General features: G+C 38.8%; 1 protein-coding gene across 1 annotated transcript in view; it reads left to right on the top strand.

Annotated features, from left to right (window-relative positions):
• LOC136288198 (leukemia inhibitory factor receptor-like) overlaps positions 1–19,602 on the top strand; it is a 54,108-nt gene extending 34,506 nt beyond the window's left edge. Inside the window, exons 12-21 of the mRNA XM_066181076.1 lie at positions 150–315; positions 472–542; positions 950–1,163; positions 5,239–5,418; positions 7,031–7,132; positions 8,631–8,798; positions 9,416–9,577; positions 10,695–10,788; positions 11,338–11,416; positions 12,074–19,602. Coding sequence (XP_066037173.1) covers positions 150–315; positions 472–542; positions 950–1,163; positions 5,239–5,418; positions 7,031–7,132; positions 8,631–8,798; positions 9,416–9,577; positions 10,695–10,788; positions 11,338–11,416; positions 12,074–12,709 — 1,872 coding nt within the window. The 3' untranslated portion in view covers positions 12,710–19,602. The remainder of the gene's footprint in view (positions 1–149; positions 316–471; positions 543–949; positions 1,164–5,238; positions 5,419–7,030; positions 7,133–8,630; positions 8,799–9,415; positions 9,578–10,694; positions 10,789–11,337; positions 11,417–12,073) is intronic.
• The last annotated feature ends 36 nt before the right edge of the window (positions 19,603–19,638 follow it).

The following is a 19,638-nucleotide window of genomic DNA, read 5'->3' as shown; positions in this document are numbered from 1 at the left end:
TATTTTCTTCATAGGGCTTGACTGCAGCTTTGACATTGTCAGTATTTTTGGGGGACTAAACCCCCCACCTTTTTAGGTGTTGACTAGCTGTGTAATCTAGAAGAAAAAAAATTACATGTATCATGTCAATTTCTGTAAATTTTTGACAGCACAATGTCTCCATGCCTGGTCAGAAATCCTCAACTTACACAGCTCAGCTGAATGCATTGCACCCTGACACCAAATACCACTTCAGGGTGCGCTGCTCAGCTGCCGACCACTTCTGGAGGTGGAGTGACTGGAGCAGGGGAGTGGAGCAGACAACATCAGAAGCCCGTAAGTTCATCTGGCTCTTGATGATAAAATGCTGAAATTGTGGAGATACGTATTTTAAAAGTAGTCATCTAAAAAAACCCCTAACTTTTCAATAGATGGTAAACTGTCTACTGTGCAATTGGGGAAAGAAACTACTACTCTTATTTTTTTATTTAGCTCCTGCGAGAGGACCGGATATCTGGAGAGAGAGAAGTCCTTCTGGTGAAAGCCTAATAGTCTTCTGGAAGGTAGATAGGACCATAAAATTATATGTAATGTAATTGTACAAAAAACTATTTACTTACACATTTATAAATTAGTGAAGTTTATAGTCAATAAACCAGTCTACTTTTCTTAACTTTTTATAGAACCAGCCAGTGAGACAAATATTTTTCCCCAAATGAAAATGTTATTAAAGTTTTATAATTTAAGCGTTGCTTTGAGAAGCATTTCACATGAATAATTAAATGTTTTAGACATCTCAGTTGAAAATTAAAAACTTAGGAACTTTCATGTTAATTCTCACTGTCACACTTGACTTATTTTTTTTGTCTTATAGTCTTATACAGTCATCAGACTAGATCGGAAACAGTAAATTCATGTCTTCTTCTGTATATTGAATTTTGGTTTTAATGTGCACTTTGTCTGTTTATAGCCCTTATCCCTTTCTGAAACCAATGGAAAAATAGTGTCTCATGAAGTGTCCTGCCACCTGCTAGAGAAACTACTGGAGCAAAAAATAGTCTTTGAACCCTCAAACAGTACTGAGATAAAACTTGGAAAAAGTGATTGTGTAATTAGCGTTGTAGCCAGAAACCATGCAGGCTCATCTCCCCCTTCAAGGATAACAAGCGTGGAACTTCCAAGTGGTGAGTGCTCCCAGCTGAGAGTTAAACATCTTCAAAGCATGGGCAATACCTGGGAGAGTTGGTTTATTGAAAAATAATGGTTTGTTTGTTTATATTAATTTCCTCACATAAATCTGCTGGGTGGGGAAAAAATGGCGCTTTGCTTTTAGGGTAGTGTCTCACCAATTAATTGTGCTCTTTACATAAAACGAAGATGATAATGTGCAGTCTTCACATCTGTTTGCACTTTTCAGGAACAAGAATGAGGTTTTAAATGCATTGATGTAGATCCCTGATATTTAGGGAACTCGGTATAATTTCTGTGTGTTCTTGTTGAGACACTGAGAAGTGTTGCATGCTAAAGAGATTCAGAAAGTTTGGAGGTGTTGTCTGACTTTTTAAGACAAGAATTGTCAGTTAAATGCCTGGACTGGTTGGTAAAAGGTTGGCATCCTTGTGCTAGGGAGCCAGTGTTTGAAAAGGAGGTAGGGCTTTAGCTTCCCAATTAAAACACTGCTGGTCTTGTTGAGGGCTTTGTAAAGGGCAATAGCTGAGCCAGATAATGACTTTCTGCTCCTAAAACTGAGCTTGGAGAGTAGATAATATTGCAAAGCAGTTATTGAGAGTCCACACTTCCCTGCACACCAGAGAGTGTAATCTCCCAAAGCCCAAACCTTTAGCTCCAGATCTGGCTGATGCTCTGCAAGAGGACAGATTTACACAGCAAGACCCTCTCCACTTGTTTTCCAGGATCATTCATGGATCTGCTTCTCATTGCCCACCTGGAGAACAGGTGTCATGGTTGGTTGTCTGGCAACTCAGGTTCTGATAAAACATGGGCATCTCTCATAGGAAGAAATGTGTTCTGGCTGAGATTCACAATGAGATGAAAAAACAAGTTTGTTTCTGTGTGAAGGAAAACCATGTGAAATATGTTTCTTCTCCAAAACAAGGAATCACAGAATAGATCAGGTTGGAAGGGCCCACAGTCAAGCCTCCTCACCCAAACAGGGCCATCCCAGAGCACTGGGCGCAGGATTGTGTCCAGATGGCACTTGGGTATCTCCAGCTAGGGAGACTCCACAACCTCTCTGGGCAACCTGTTTCAGTGCTCAGTCACTGCATTGGCAAGTTCTTCCTCATGTTCAGGTTGGAACTTCTTGTGCATCAGTTTCTCTCCTACTGCTTGGCACTATTGGCGGTTGATGAAGAGATGGGAAGACTGATTCGGTGATCAGAATTCGATTTTACTCAGGTTTTCCAAGAGCTTATATGCCATTTCAGGGAGGTTAATAATTTCTACTACAATAATTGGGTTAAAAGATCATACAAGCAACTCATGCATTTTACAACATCTTTCTCGTAGGGGGCTGATTGAATCTCTCCTCTTCCCATAAACAGGTTTAATCCCATCTTCTCATAATCTCAAAGTTCTGTTTGTCCTTGCCATGCATCCTAGTCATCAAACTCGTTATGCTAATTAAATCTGTCTTACTCTCTGTCTTGTGTATTCCCACATCTCCCCCTTCTGTATTAACCAAAAACACTCCTTTAATAGCCTTGTCAATCAATCTCTGCACACATTGAAGCAAGTAAGGTATCATAACTAACATAATTACTATTAAAATCATAACATGCATTCCTCTTCTAAAAAAATCCTTTAGCCAAGGTGTCAAACTTTAGCCACTAAACAGTTTATCTAGCCAAGATCTAGATTCTACCTTTGGTTTAAACACACTATTCTTTAGCAGCTGAATGCTTTTATCCATAGCTTCTGAGTGATCAGAAAGATTCATACAACTCATTCCATCGAAATCTTCACATCCATGGTTTTGGGCAAGGAGGAGAAAATTGATGGTGGCCCGGTTTTGCAAACTGGTATGCCTTACACTGTCAACATCTGTTAATAAATTTGATAAAGTAGAGCTGGTGGCACTACTGTGCAGAGCCTGGTCCGTGCTCTGACCCCTCCTTGCAGACACTGACAGACAATGATAAGGTCCCCTCTCAGTCACCTCTGCTCAAGGCTGAACAGGTCCACTCCCTCAGCCTTTCCTCATAAGAGAGATGCTCCAGTCCCTTATGCATCTTTGTTGCCCTCCGCTGGACCCATACCAAGAGCTCCATGTCTCCTGTTCTGAGGAGCCCAGAATTGAGCACAGCATCAATGCTAATACCTGGTAGTGTATTCTTAGTCTCCCCATTGGAGGGAAAGGTAATTGTATGGGACAGTTGGTTTGAAATGCTTTTATAGCTCTCCTTCAACAGAGAAAGAGTGAGACTCTGGGAGTCAGAGAGGTCTCTGTAATAGATTTGTGGTGTGGGATAGCTGATGACAGCTAGAGCTTTGCATTTATTTATAGCATTCTCTTAGATGTCTGAGGTTCCCTTTGGTGTTACCCAACTTATACTCATTAAAGATTCACTCCTAAGTTGGTATAGGAATTGAGTCACTGACTGGAGTCATAAAAGATGTCTCATTCAAAGAACTGGATGACTTTTTTGCCCAGACATCTTTTCTGGCTGCTTTCTGTGTGCAGTCTGTAAGTGCTTTTAATGTCCGTAAGAGAGCAGTGGGTCTGAAGCTAGAGATCTGCTGAGGTTTTCTGAAAACTGAAAACACAAACAACGGATACACTGCCATAGTTAATTTGTCACTGTCTCTGAAAAGTGCTCTGTAGAGAGTTGGGACATGTAATCTGGCTGATCCAGACTCCCATACCACAGTATTGTTCTAGTGCTAGTACTTATTTGTTCTAGTCTTAAGTTGCGGACTTAGATAATGTATGTATGTAGATAGTGTAATATATGCAGACCTATAAATACATCAAAATGAGCAATACTGCCCATGGTGAATTGCTAATCATTTAGCTCAGAAAATAAGGTGGAGTGTGGTGTTTTTAAGTATTTTTCAGAGAGTACATGATTACTGTCAGTAAAAAAATTGTTTCTGTAAATAGAAAAAATTAGTCTGATAATTAGAAATATGATCTTTTCCAGCATCATAGGAATGTAGTTTCACTACATAGTGCATAGGGGCATAGCATTTTTTCTGGAGACAGTAACAAAGCCGTTGTGAAGTTGATTTGCTTTTTTTGTGTGCGTGTCTTTTTCTTGCCATGAGCAAGCTACAAAACAATTGTACACTTAACTGTATGTTAAGATTATTTAGAAATAGACAGTCATTTGACATTCCCAGCACATTTGTGAGAGTAGTTTTCATAGCACTAATTCTTAAAAACTGTTCCTTGCCCTTCAGCCTTCCATAGTTTATGGTTTTAATAAAATGGAATAATAGTCGCACTGGGGAGCATAAATGACAACACTGAAAAAGGAAAACTGAAACCCTGAGATTGTTTTTGCAGATCTGTCATGGGGCCACCGCTCTTGCAGTGGCCTTTGGAAACCATCCCTTAGCTCTGCAGGGTCCCATCTGATGGACAGGCATGGAAGGCAGCTGCAGGAATCGGAAGCTGTTCCCAGATCTTATCACTTCAAGGGCAGCTACACCTTTGATAACAGAAACAAGAAAAATAGACTAAAGGCAAAGCTTTCTTTTTTTTTTTTTTCTTTATTGTATAATTTACCCTTGGTAGACTGAAGCCTCCATAAAGTTCACCAGGGACATGATTATTGCTGTTGATTCTTCATGAAAAATTGTTGTCTGTGTGGTTGGGCGAGTGACAGCAAGACACATTGAAAGAAACACAAAGCAAACCATTTGATGAAATGACAGCAGGAATTTATAGCTGGAGGCTCCTGCCAGATTGGTGTCAATTCATATTTGAACCTGATATCTGCTGTAAATCCTTACCTTGAAAAAGTGCTTTTTAAGCCAGTCCTGAGCTGCTGCATTTCTTGTCATCGTATTTAAGGCTGGCTGAGGGATTTGCTGCAGGCTATGTCTGATTCTGAGCACTCCAGAAAGCTCAGCTGAGTGCACTGCTTCAAATTTCACAGTTCACTCGTGCCTCTCGTTCATAGAAATGACTGCCGTTTATAAAGCCATTGTGCTGTGGCTGGAAGGCTTTCTTTCATCTTGGACTATAGATAAGTGTCTGCTCTTTGATGGATTTTTGTGTCATCTTTGTTGCAGACAATGTCACAACAGATCAGGCTGTGGCGATGGGGAATGGAATTAATATTTCTTGGGATTCTTACCCCAACATGACATGTGGCTACATAGTAAAATGGTGTCATTCATCTGGGTCTGAACTCTGTAGTGTGGACTGGCAGAAATTTCCTTCAAATACAACAAATGCAGTGATAAAATCTGGTAAGTCAGAAATTATTTCTTCTGAGTCTTTCTGGTTGAGATCCTGAGCTGCAAGTGGAATAAGATCGGCATGAAGCTATAGGTTGCAGATTGTTTGATTGCTGTGTACTTGTGTAAATAAATGAAATTCTTCTTGGTACTGTGTTTATTTTAATTTCTCACACAGTCTTGCCAAATCCAAATATCAGTCTTCACTTAACTTTTATCATCCTGTGTTTATTAACTGTTTTGAAATTACCTCTTCTGTCTGTACCCCACGATTTCCTAACTCAGCCTAATGCATACTGGTTAATCTAGAGGTTGGGGTTTTATTTGGATTCTAAGCATAAACAGTGCTGCTCAGGATGGGAGAAGACTAATCCGTTGTTTTTACATAAGGCAGATTTTTTTTAAGTGTGACCTCCATGTGTTGGCTTGCTGTCAACTATTGAAATTTCCTGGAACAGGGCACATTCCAGGTCTCTAGATGCTGGTGGGCAGATCAGGGAAATGAAATTCAGCTGTGGTGGGACCAGTAGCAGCAAAAGAGGAAAGAGAGAACCCTTTAAAGATGTGGGTTTTTTTTTCCTCTGCTGTCTATAAGGATATATATTTGCCTTTTAGAAGAATTTAGTATTAAAATCTCCATTCAAGGAAACAACTTGGTGCTGTGTACATAGGAAAGTTGAGGGGGAGTGAGACCTGGGAGGGTGGGGGCAATATGTTTTTCTGTGTGTAGTTACAACACTGTGTCCATGTTGTTTCTGTTTATGCTAGCTAGAGATCACTTGTTTTAAGCAGACAATACTGTGTCTGTCTAATGATGCACTGCTTTACTCCTGAGCTCGTCACTGGGATGGTTCTTGCAGCATGTGACTCTTGTGTGAGTTATCCAACTGCTAGGACTGGCCTCAAGCTGGCAAATCCACCTCTGCTCTTAGTTCAGCTAGGAGAATCTCTCAGCTGGACCTGAACTCTTGCAAAGCCCAGCTGACTTCTGTGTAGTTTCACAGTGGTATCTTGTTTAGTAAAAGTCTTGAAAGTAGTGTACAGCCCTGACTTGAGAAAATCCCAGAAACTGGTAAATTGTTTACATATTATAGCATCAAATATCTGTGCTTCCACCAAAGACATGGGAAGCATAAATTTGATGACTGTCTGTGTTTTTTAGTCAGTTCAGTTCTGAAGTTCATTGCTAAGTTGCTTCACTGTCACTTTTGACAGTTTTCTGCATATCTTTTGTACTGTTGCTCCATTAAGCCTGGTTATTTCCAAATGCATTTATATCTCTGAGGAGGCAGGATCTACATGGCTGCTGTGGGAGGAAAGGAAGGGGATTATTTCTGGTAACTTCAATTTGTGTTTCCCCGTGGAAAGGGCAATTTATGCAATTTGAGTAGCTTGTTTTGAATCCTCTTTGTTTAGTACTAAACTTTCTCTGGGAACTAGATTTGGTTACTGCTTCTAAACCACATCTGATGGCATAGCTTTTGTAGAAATTACAAGTAGGGATGGTATGTATACCATTGTACTTCGTAATTTTTTAATACATATTTGTATGTCTGCATCTTGTGAAATCTAAAAGTGTCATTCTTCTGAAATGAAATACTCTTACAGCAATTTTCTCTTGCAGCTCTTTTCAAACCTGGTGTGAGATACAACTTTTCTCTGTATGGCTGCAAATCCATGGGATATCAGTTGTTGAAAAACATAACTGGGTATATGAAAGAGCTGCGTAAGTGCACTTCTATTTTTAGGGGTCTCAAAGTGAACTTAGTCCATGTCTATTTTTAACTCGGTGTTGGCAGAAGAAGACTGAGACCAGAATCCCCATGCACTACCACTGACTTCTGTTTGTTCCCTGTATATAACTGTAACACGTCTCCAGCCACTTCCAGTTCCAAGCATATGCAATAACCCCATGTTCTCCAGCTTGTGTGGTGGCACAAGAGTGTCACAGCAATTCACAGCCATAATTTGAACAAAATGGCCATGGTCTCTTCTACACAAGAGGAGGCAACCTTTTCGATTCATCAGGTCCAAGTAAACTTCTAAGCACATTTGGTATAGCTCAGCAAATGTAAAAAGTACCATAACATTTCTGTTTGAAAGCACTTCTTAAATCCAAACTAGATCCTAGAGCACAAATTTGTTGAGTTGAGCTTTGCTGACCTGAAGACATTAGTGTCTGAATGCTTTCTGTTCCCAGGTGTCTGGACATGACCTTACCCTTTAACACCACAGCTGTATTGTATTTTAACTACAGCACTCATTTCACTTTGAAGTTTAATGTGTTTTCTGCTAAAATAGTTTGCCTAGAAAACTGAACTGCTGACATAATCTGAGTCCCTGGAAATGGTGTTATTTCATTGCTAAGGTTGAAGGTGAGGTTAAGGCAATTTTACCAGAAACTCAATTTTCAGCCGTTTTTATCTCTGCAAAAATTCTGAAAGGTTTCCCAGAAGAGTTTTCCATGTGTATTATGAACAAATCAGACAGAAGCTTTCAAGATAGAAAGACTTTGAGGGACTAAAAATGCATTGAAGGTGCAGAAGAAACTTATTTGGAACTGAGAAATACAGAAGAGCATAGGTTCATTCTGAAACTTCAGATTTGCCTTTGGACAGATAACCATCAAGAGAAAAATGGATGCATTTTAAATATGAGTTCAGTCTGCAGGATCAAAGCCAAATGTCAGACGAAGTCCTGACATTGTACATGACCATATGCATTATCTTCTGTAACACTTTCAGTAGGCTTCAGGTATTGGGAATAAAGACTTGTGTAAACTGCTAAGAGTAGTTCTTTTAAGCTGAGATGGTAGAAATGTGGAGTCTTTTTAGTTTTAAGACAAGCTATGAAGTCACAGAGTTAAAAGCCTGTAAAAGCTAATATGTATCCTCTGAATGTTTATATAATCATTCGGTGTTTCTAACAGGAAGAAGGGTATTTACATGTATGGGTCTGTAAGAAGGCTGACCAAAGAGAAATTTTTCTTCTAGTTTCTTTAAGTAGCTAATACTGCAGTAATTACTAACAATTAGTCCAACGTAGCTGTATTTTTGTAGCACCTCCTGCTAAGTCTTTCGCATGTACTTTACAGTGAGGAGTCTTGAGGAATAGGTTGGAAAATGCTAGCTCCGAAATAAAACTGATTAAATATTTACATGGTTTCAGCATTTTATGATAAGATAATTTCTTATTGGTTTCTTCCTTCATAATTCTCCCTACAGCTCCAAAAACTGCACCAAATTTTATTGTTGAAGAAACTTCTTCAGATTCTATATTGGTAAAATGGGAAGACATTCCTATTGATGAATGCCGAGGGTTTTTAAAAGGATATCTTCTTTCCTTTGCAAAAGGTGAAAAAGATGCTTTAAAGCCTAGACTTTCAGAATCAGGTAAGTTAATTGTGTAGACTGAAACTTCCTTGCTTACGCCTTTCTTTTTTACTTTTTAATAATTTAATTTCACTTTAATGCAAAAGGTGCTTTAATTATAATTCAGTTACATTACTCACTTTTATAATTGGCCCCTGATATGTGGCAAAGGCATTTAAAATAATCAGCCCCCTGTGTGATTAATACAGTTGTTTTTTAATATAAAGCAAAGTTGCAGAAAACCCAGTCTCACTGGGGCTGTAAAGTAATGCAGTGACTAAGTGGGGATGTGTCATGCTGTCCTGTGCTCAGATACCCTGGGTAGGTGAGGTGGAGAGGTTACATAGCTATATTTATTAGGGTATATTCTTCCAATGTCTGTTCTGTCGGGACTGAAGCCTGACTCACACTCACAAGAGGACAAGCAGGGGGATAAGGAAATGAAGTCAATCTGCAGCAGCAGCACCACATTCCTGGGCAGTTTGGTGCTGTGTAAGCAAGCTAGGGTTCTTTATTTCAGTTTTCCTGTTCTTCAAGTTTCATCTGCTCACTTCAAGAAAGTTTTGCTAAAGCTGAGGTTGTCTTTTTGAATCCCTTCTTACAAAGTTATACTTTTCTAACTGCTTCCAAACAAACAGGGAATCCAGAACTTAAAGTTAACAATATCACTGATTTAACAAAGAAGTCTATGAAAATACTTGATCTTCAAGGCAAAACAAGTTACCAGCTGGAACTACAAGCCTACACTGCTGGTGGGTTGAGCCCTCCAAACAGCCTCTACGTGGTGACAAAGGAGGACTGTAAGTTGATTATCCCTCTTCAGACACATCCCTGTCTTTAGCACAGGGGTTGAATGATGTATATAAAGCTGAGCTTACTTTGTTGGTTTGTGTGGTCCTTTAGGCGGTTTGGGCCTACAGTGTAATTTTTCCCTTTATTTAGTTGGTTATTGATAAACACAAAAATTGGTACAGCTCAGGGTGAGGAAAAGATCCTTTCCTATTACAGCTACTTTGTAGTTCATGATAATGTATGCATAAAAATAACTTCTAACCTACTGCGAAATATAGTGGAGTCTGAGCTTAGTTTTCTCAAACAGCCAGTTGTTTTTGTCAGGTTTCCCCATGGTGAATATCTGCTAATACATAATGGGAAGAAATAGATTGTGGAAATATTTGTCAGTTTCCGAGTTTAAACAGATGCTTCTCTGCTTTTAATTCAGTTCTATTGATCCCTTGACAGAAGCAAACACAGAAAGACAATTACCAAAAAAAAACAAAACAAAACAAAACAAAAAAAAAAAAGCCCAAAAAAAACCCACCAAAAAAACCCCCCACAAAACAAAAAAAACTTAAACTTTGGGGAATGAGAGAAAAAGAGTATTTCCTATGAAGGACTAAACACTGAGGTGCAACTAAAATACATGAAAAATCATGCTTGAGGCATTTAATATCAGTCGAGGAAGGCAGTGGGGATGTATTGGGGATAAAGCCCAGGGATTGGAAGCATTGTAAAACATGCAAAAAACAATGCTGTTTATGCAATTAGTTGTTGGCCTAGAAGAGCCATTACCAGCAACTTGGCCAGCTCAGGTAGCATGAAAGTGTAATGCCAGTGCTTAGTGAGAGCAGAATCACAGTAGCAATGAGTCTTGTGCTACACATGAAGCCTTCAGTAATTAAACAATCAGAGAGAAATATCTGCTGATTCCTGTGGTTATCATAGGAATCTGTTTATGGATGAACTTCTCCCCTTCCAGCAAAAGGAAAGGGTGATGGTGTAGGTCACTGTTTGCAGACAACTGCATTAGCTGACTTAAATGGAATGGTCTTTAATTGTTGTGAATGTTAGAAAAGGCATTAAACTTGCTGGTGACATTGTATATATTTACTGTCTTTTCTTTTTCTTATTCCCCAGCTGTAGGATTAATCATTGCAATTCTTATTCCTGTGGCAGTGGTGGTGCTCCTTGGAGTGCTGGCCAGCATCTTCTGCTACCGAAAGAGGGAATGGTAAATGCATGCCTTGAGTTCTCATCTTTTCCTGGAAGTGTTTGCTTCAGTGCTAGAGTTTTCCATGGTTTTAGTTACTCTTGTTTTCTCTAAATACCCAAAGATGTTAGTGGGCTTTCTTAAAAGGTGGGTGGCAAAAACACATTGTGGAAGGTGAGGGAGAAACTGAGTTGGAGAGAGATCAGAGGGAGGAATGCAAAAGGTTTTTGCAGGAGCCTGTCTTCTAATGAGCATGATTTACGAGTAGTTCCCAAATGGAAATAAGCTGGTGACATGCTGTAATTTGTGTGCTGTCTACGAACAAAGGTAGACATACCATCTTCAACTTCTAGTAAATGTGTCATATTAAATTCCCAACTTAAAAAAAAAAAAAAAAAAAGGTTGCTGTTTTTTTCCATTATACTCAGTGAAATTTCAACACACTAAATCTTTGCACCAGATGTCTTCGGTATTCTGAATTAAAGGGAAGTGTCCTGACTCCTTTTGTGTATTCACAATCTGTTTCAGGCCTTGCTATCTTTATAATAGTTTATTCTTTCCTCTTTAAAGGATTAAAGAAACATTTTATCCAGAAATCCCAAATCCCGAGAACAGTAAGGCACTTCAGTTTCAGAGGAACATCTGTGAGGTAACCCTTACTTTAAATGTAGTATTTTAAGCTTCCGAAAGATAAAACAAGTTAAAGAATTCTTTTGCAAACTTTGACTCATCTGTTCCAATTGTAGAAAAAACTCTGTGGCAGGGGGAAACAAGCCAATTTACTGAGTAACTTCTGTCAGGTGCTATCTACAGCTTTGTTTTTGTTAATGTAGTTACTTGCAATGTTTGAACTAGGAGAGGACTGCTGCATTTCTCTTCTTCCAGCTAATGAGAACTGTCAGTACCTGGTAACAATACGGGTGTAACACACCCATCTTTGTCAAAGTGTTAGAAGAAGCAGAATCCCATCTTCCTGGTAGATACATTAGTTGGAAATGGGCATAATATTTAAACAGCCTTTGGGAATGGGTTATACAAAGATAAGATTTGGGGAGAGCTCTCCAGCACTTATTGCAAGATCTAAGTCTCTTTAATTTGCTTAAAATACTTCTAACATTAACAGGAATGTGAGACAGAAAATGATAAACGCTATTTTTTTTTTCTTTTTTGTTGTACTGTACTTGTGGCCATGGTCTGAGTACAATCCACAAGCCACCAAACTGCTGTAATTTGGGCAAGTTGTTGCTTTCAGGTTTTCCAGATCTTTTAGCTTAATGTCTCCCCCTTCTCTTTTTTCTCATTTCAGGGGAGTAAGACACTTAAAACACTGGAAATGAACCCATGCACCCCCAACAGTGTTGAAGTGGTGGAAACACAGTCTACAGCTCCAAAGATTGAAGACACAGAGATGATGTCCCCAGCAGCAGAGACCACTGTGCCTGAAGATGGCTCTGACTCAGAAATGGAGAGCCACATTGTTGTATCCTACTGCCCCCCTATCATTGAAGAGGAGATCTCAAATCCCCCTACAGATGAGCCTGGGGGGTCATCTCAGGTGGTTTACATTGACATCCAGTCAATGTATCAGCCTCAAATTAAACCAGAGGAGGAGCCCGAAATAGACTTAGTGACTACAGCAGGCTATAAGCCCCAAATGCAGCTGTCTATCAGTGCTCTGAAAATAGAGGGTCATTCACCTGTGGAAGAAGAAGTGGATAAAACTGCAGGTTACAGACCGCAAACAAACACAAATGCCTGGAACATGGGCACTCCAGACTCTCCTGGATCGGTTGAAAGCAACAATGAAAATGCATCTTTTGGGAGCCCATGTTCAATTAATTCCCGACAGTTTCTGCTTCCCCCAAAAGATGAAGACTCTCCTAAACCCGTTAACACAGGGTGGTCCTTCACACACTTTTTTCAGAACAAACCAAATGATTAACAGTGAGTCCTCATTGCACATGAACCTGCCTTCTGAATAAGCTTTTATTCCTGATGTTGTAAAGAAAGGAAGAAGAAAAGTGCAAAAGGCATGAATTATTCTTGGAGACAGTCAGCAGTTTAGTGAGCTGAATGTTACCATGTTTAAGTTAGTCAAAGTGTTAATATTCCGTTGTAATAGAGGCTGAGAGGCCAAAATTATAGCAATTTAGTTATTACTCTAGTAAAATATATTGGATGTAAGGGGTTTCGAATTTACAGCCCCTGATAATTATAGTCAAAGAACTCTGCCTACCTTCACATAGTGCTCCAAGATTAACGTGGTCTCATGCAATTTATAACTTGGAAAAATTGCTTTGCTTTGTTGTAGTTGTTCTCAGTCATGCAGACTCAAATGATGCAGTGCCAACAGGTTTCCTTACTGAAGGTTTAATTTACAGCAAATCTCAGCCTAAGACATGGAAACAATGTGGTGGGAAACTGTTGAGATCTTTTACCTAGTTATAAACTAAGAACAAATGAGAGTGCTATTTTTTTTCTTCTCCTCTGTGGAAGGTTATTATCACTGTTTAACACTTACAAAGCAATGGCCATTCAAATCTGTTGCTTTTTAACTAGACACTAATTTCTGTACCTACTGTACAATGTTTATTAAATGTTTGACTCAGGGGTACAAACTTGGGGAAAAGAAGTGTAACACTGATTGAAACCTCAACAAGAACTGCATAAAGTTTAAAAATTCCTTTTTTTTTAAAAAAAAAACTTAGAATGCTCTATATTTTTTCTATCTTTCAGTTAAAGAGTTAATCTTTCCTAATGTATTGCACTAATACATTTTGTATTTCATAGCTTCTGCTCCAGATCTCCTGCTTTGAAGTGGTACAGTAGTCCATTCACCCTCAGTGTTCAGCAGTCTTTGCACTATGCAGTAATGTAAGCCATGGGGAAATCTCTGTCTACTCACCTTAGCTGCTGAAGCAGTTTGGCACATGAAATTAGAGGTAGTAGGACTAGCTCCTTGAGAAGAAATTGCTCTTTGGATGGTCTTTATTGTATTAGCTTTGTATTACCTGCTGCCTGGCTTATCTTAGGTGTCTACCCAACAGGACCTTCTATACAAATCCTACCTGGGAGTACAAGGTAGAATTTCTCCAGTGGCAGGGAGAAACCCAGGGAGCTTTTAGTGCCGCTAATTCTACCTCTCCTTTTCCAGATGTGTGATGCAAAGAAAGCTTAAATGATGTACATTTGTGTGCTTAAAGGAGTGTTTAGAACAATCATCTTTTAAAATGCTTGTTTTCCCATGTGCATCTCTAGATAACTGTAATTGTAACATTTATCTGTGTAAATTTCAGGCTGTGGCTTACACGAATTTCACTAGCTCACAGAAGAAACTTCAGAGAAACTTACCTGTTTCTTGCTGTAAAACAGTGGGGAGGAATCAGGTGTTAAAAGAGCAGAAAGGGTCTCCATAAAGTCCTAACCAGTTTTGTTTTTTTTTTTTTAATCTCCATTTCCTTAGCTACTTTGTATTTTGTTTAGGGTTTGGTTTTGGTTTTTGTTGTTAGATTATTATTGGTGGTGGTTGGTTTTTTTCCACTTTTTTTTTGGGGGGGTGTTGGTTGTTTTTTTGGTTTGATATGGTTGGTTGGTTGGTTGTTTTTAAATAAGACATGGGAATAGTTTTCTAAAGAAAAAAGATAAGGAGACTGAATTGGCTAGGCTGCTGGTTGTAAAGATGTGAGAGTAGACTGGGAAGATTACTTTCCTTGACATTTGATTTCCAAACCACATGATCTGGCCATCAAAATAAAACGAAGCATAAGGTTAAACCTAATCACAGCAGTGGTGGGTTCAGTGTCAGAGGCTGGCATGTCTCTGCCTTCTCCAGAGAACAGAAGTATAGAGGTGTTTCAAAACTGACGAAAAGGCAAAGCACTAAATACTTACCATAATATGTAACAATTTCTTGTGTGTGCCTCCTGGAAGAGTGAACAGTGAAGAAGTGAAAAACAGTTTAGTCTGCAGGCCTGGCAGAGTGCAAGGTGTCTGAAAGAGCAGAAAGTGCACATCGGATTCATCTGTTCAGTCTTTGAATTAGCAGGGCTGCGCGTGAAGAGACAGGCAGTGCAAAGAGCTGAGGTCCCTTTGTGACCAGGCATCAGCACAAGGGAAGTGTCATAGCCTATTACATAGAACATTAGACTAACACATGAAAGGAAGCAGTTAAGCCCGTTGTGACTGATAGCTGGGAGGAGGCTAATTCCTAATAGTAACAACTGTTTTTCATAATAATTCTTTTTTGGAATATTTCTTTTCACTCATGTAGATTTGGCTTAATGTGTCCAACTCTTGAGATGAATTTTAGCTTGTGCTGCTATATGCTTTTAATTGAAAGCAGAAGATGTCATGGACAGTGTGTATGGGTAGTGGTTTGGGTTTTTTATCAATAGAGCAGTTTCTCAGTGCAGAGGAGCAGTCAGTATTGTATGGTGATCCAAATTAAAAAACAAACAAAGAACAATAAAAAACAATAAAAATCCTCTGTAGCAGAACAGCTGACCATGAAAAATAACTGTGTTTTTCATATGGCTGTGTATTGCAAGGAACAAAATCAAACTGCAGTTTGAGAGTACTAGGAAATTTTAATTTGGAGACTGAAAATCATGTCAGCTGCAGAGAACACAGAGCTCACAGAAAGCTGTTTAGGACCATTCTCAGTGTTCATATGGTGAATCATATACACTTAACCATCACATACTCAGGTTTCCCAGTGTGCTGCTCCTCCTATCCAGTAAAAACAACAACATTTTAAATTGCTTCATTTCTTAGTGATTAGGTAAGGAAAAGCTCCACAAATGCATGTTCTGCCTCAATGTTGACGTTATAAACTCTCTCTTACCTAATTATTCATCCCTCTTTCTTTTTCTTTTTTTTTCTTTTTTAAAGTTCTTGACTATATACCTGCTGTTCTGACTTTCAGGATGCAGGTCAGAAAGGTCCTGTTTACAGCAATGGCTTCAGTAATAGAACAGTGGGGCAGATGTGGAAGAGACGGGCTTGTGCAGTATCTGTAGCATCATTGTTGCTTAATGCTGATGAGCCAGTAAGCAGTTGTCATTCCAGCACTTGTAAGTTCAGCTGCTTCACCTCTGTGGTTTCCTTTGAGCCTGTTTATTCAGTGCTGCCTTTCAAATGCGTATCTCAGATCTTCAGCATTGAATTCAGATGCATAGAGAGAGGTGCTGTGCTAATGTGATCAGCCACCCCTAGGTTCGTGGAGCAGTAGGGATGAATGACAAGGACAGTCAGTGTACAGACTTGCTTTCTGAACCCAAGTGGCATGTTAAACCAGTGAAGCATCTTTAGGAATGTCTTTGAACCAAGTACTCTTTGAAAGCATGGTGCTCTTTCATAGCCTCTAAATGCTTTTGATAACAGTTGTAAGCTCCAGAAGGGATCAGATTCTTTGTACTAGTGCCTTATAGCTTCCTGATAAGCATCTTGGGAGAAATTTTTTTCTGAAAAATATCCTAGGAATGCTAAAGTTTAACCTGCATTTCCTTACCATCATTTTATTGAACATTTATTTTTAATTCTTTTGGCTTTTTACTTCATTTTTTAGGAGAGTTGAAAGTGCAGCTTTAAAAAAAAATAAATAAAAAAGAACCAAACAAAGAACAAAACCCAACAACTTTCAGAAGGGACATGAGCAGAAGGGATTGTGTCCAAGTCACTGTCATGCCTAACTCAGTGCTTCAGTCCTCCAGGATCAGTGTTCGGAGATGTAGGGTATTAATGCCAAGCAGTTGCTTTCTGAAGAAAGTTGTCGGTTCTGCTGCTTTTTATTTTTGAGCCATGCCTATCATATGTGACAATTTAAGTTTTGTAATGGGCTTTTGTACTGTTCACTGTATGTGTGGAACATCAGTCACATTTGATGTATCATTGTGCACTCTCCTATTTGACACATTCATTATTTTTGTTTTTCTGACATGCACAAGATCTGGGATCTCAGGCTTGTGTGTTAGATTTTGGGTTGGTAGCTCTGCATGTGATATACCTCACAAAACTACTAGTTAATATATCAACAAAACAGTAAGCTAAAATTACAGGTAGGCAGTTAATTACCTCCCCTGCTATGCAGTGGCTGTGTAGGCAGACCTAGAACCCAATAACTGACATTTTCTGTCTTTATTAGCTCTAGTTGCTGCTTTCATGAGTAAGCCATTTCCAAAAGGGAGCCAAGTTTCTGTGTTGTTTGTCATGGCACAGTTGGCAGGTGTGCCATGTTTCTTCATCTTTGGTTTATGTGGGGGACCAGAACTTTCCTTTGCTAGGAATGTGGCAGCAGCACACTGCTGCTGACCTTGAGCTTTAGGCTGCTCTGAAGAGGCATTTACAAGCCACCTTTTTTGTTGTTGATAGGTTCAGCTGGGTAAAGCTTAGTGCTGTGGTGTTTCCTGTGATCATGTCCTACAGGACACTCAGTTGAACATGAATAGGAGCAAAAATGAAAGCGATGGGTGCACTGGAGAGAGAAGGTGTTTAGACATCACTCTGAAAAGGCAATGATAAATTGTGTGCTCTATTTTTAAATACTGCTTTGTAAATGAAATACTTTTATCCCTATAAGTAGATAGAAATACAGTAAAAGATTCTGAAATATATTAGAAAAATGTAACATTTAGAGAATGAGATTGCTAACAAACCTCTGTGTACCCTAAATCTATGAAGAGCTTCCCATGTAAATAGCATCTTCAGTCCTGCCACAGACATTGATGAGGACTTCAGTGCAAATGACATTTAATATTTATAAACACCAAGTCCTAACCCTTTATTGCACACATGTGCTTGCATCAGAATGTGCCTAGGTGCATATGGCAGAGGAAGTCAGCTTGCAATTGCAATTGCCAAAGTGATTTTTTGTAGTCCTGTACATGAATATACCTTCTGAGACAATTTTGTCTAGAGGAAGCACCTGCCATCTTATGCTTCTCCCAACACACTTGGCAGCACTTGTGGTGCTGTGCATTAAGTGATGCCCTGCGTGGCCAATGCTCAAAGATGCTGTTGGCAGTTTGCAGTATTTGTTGGTTTTTTCCCTTGCCTTTTCCTTAGCCAGCCTGGAAACACAGTCCCAAACCCCAAATGCTAGACAATGATTCAGAAATGTTGGAGTGTTTAATTCCCTTCTGTTTAAGACTGTCTTGGATATCTTGTTAGGAGATAGAAAACAGTTTCTTCCACTACAATTCTTCCCCTCCCCCATTTATATAACTGGATTTCCCCCAGTGTTTCTAAGATAGCCAATGTTTGTTTTCTTTTTGCATGTTATACAAACAAACCTCAGATGATATTGGCAGGCTTTCTGTAACTTTATAAGTTGTCCCAGGGTGTGTGAAAATACTTCTCCCCCACAAAAACATCTATTAATTCCTTCTGCTTTTACAACTGAAAAAAAAAAAAACCTCCAGAGAACTTTTTGGTGTTGGAGGGCAGGGGCTCAGCGTCCCCATGCAGGTGAGCTGGTCTAATGGCAGACTGTTTCATGAGAGTATGAGGTTAATCCCTCCCCAGTCTCACCCTCTTCTTGCTACAGCACTGTCTAGGTGACTTTGTTGTGCACCAGAGCAGATTAAATCCTTGGTTTTCAATGTGATACCTAACAAAATCTCTAAGACAGTCCCAAATCTGCATTTTGACTGAAAGCAAGCTTCAGTGGACGTGTATGCACAACTTCACTAGAAGGCTCAATACCTTTGCTACTCACTTGGCCTCATGTTGTACAAAAGGTAGTGAGTAAAACTAACCCAGGAACAAAGCAAAAAGTGAAATTTTCTCATTTTCATTACTTGGATTAAGAAAAATTTAAAAATAGCTTGAGTAGGGCAAAGTAAAATAGAAAGGTCACACTCTGTAGTAGTAATACAATAAAAAAGAATCCTTGAACATCAATCTGTCAGTGTTTTCTTAATGTGGTTCAAGAATGGCTTTGGATGAACATTTTGCATTTGATAGCATGTCGAAAGTTTGTAAATCTTGGGATAACAAAAAGAGAAAACTGAATCAACTCATGTCTGAAATCCTACTTGAAGGTAACAGTAATTTGAACTTTGAGCCTGCTGTGGCGCACAAAACATCAGAACTGGTGGAATCATACAGGTCACCTGAAAAGAAACACACACTATTGTATTATAATGCTGTAACTTTAAAACATATACTGTGAACAGGTTCAATTTTTTTTAGCTCTTTTTATATCATATTTTTTACAGCATAAGTAATTTGCTTAGAGATTTTTTTATGTTCTGTTTTTATGAAGATTTTAATGGACTTCTGTTTAATACTAGTGAAAATATTGTTTGCCAATTTGACATAGTCATCAATAGATGTTAATTCAGGGAATAAATCAATAGATTGAGCTAAAAAAAATGGTCTTCATAACACACTAAATCTAATAAGTCATTCAGCATATTTTTGTTTCTGAATGATACTGAAATTTTCCAGCTTCCAAATCTGCTATTGAAAAAATACTTCTTTCACAATTTTAGCAAAATCATCACAAGGCACTTTAATGAAGCTGTGGCATGCCAAGTAAAATACTGTTTCAACAAAGTGTATCAATATGAAAATTTATCAGCTAAGCAGTTAAACAAATGCATGCTTAAAAAAGGAAGCATGGGATCATGTTGGGGATATAATATTTCAGTGTGGCAGTTGACATTTAAGACTAACCTAACATTAAGATACAATTTTGCATACATTTTAAATCTAGTTTGCTTGCTTGTTGTAACTCCTGTTGTATTGCTTGGGTGTCTAAAAGTAAGCATGTGTTTAACAATTTTGCCATAGTATTGCCATGAAATTTAATAAATATATTTTCTTACACTCTTATATGTCTTCATATTCTTTGCTTTCCTATTTATTTTC

This window comes from Chamaea fasciata, unplaced genomic scaffold (assembly GCF_029207755.1).
Source record: "Chamaea fasciata isolate MVZ Bird 193981 ecotype frontalis unplaced genomic scaffold, bChaFas1.0.hap1 SCAF_4, whole genome shotgun sequence".
NCBI classification, from domain to species: domain Eukaryota; kingdom Metazoa; phylum Chordata; class Aves; order Passeriformes; family Sylviidae; genus Chamaea; species Chamaea fasciata.
This window is presented reverse-complemented; position numbering and strand designations above follow the sequence as displayed.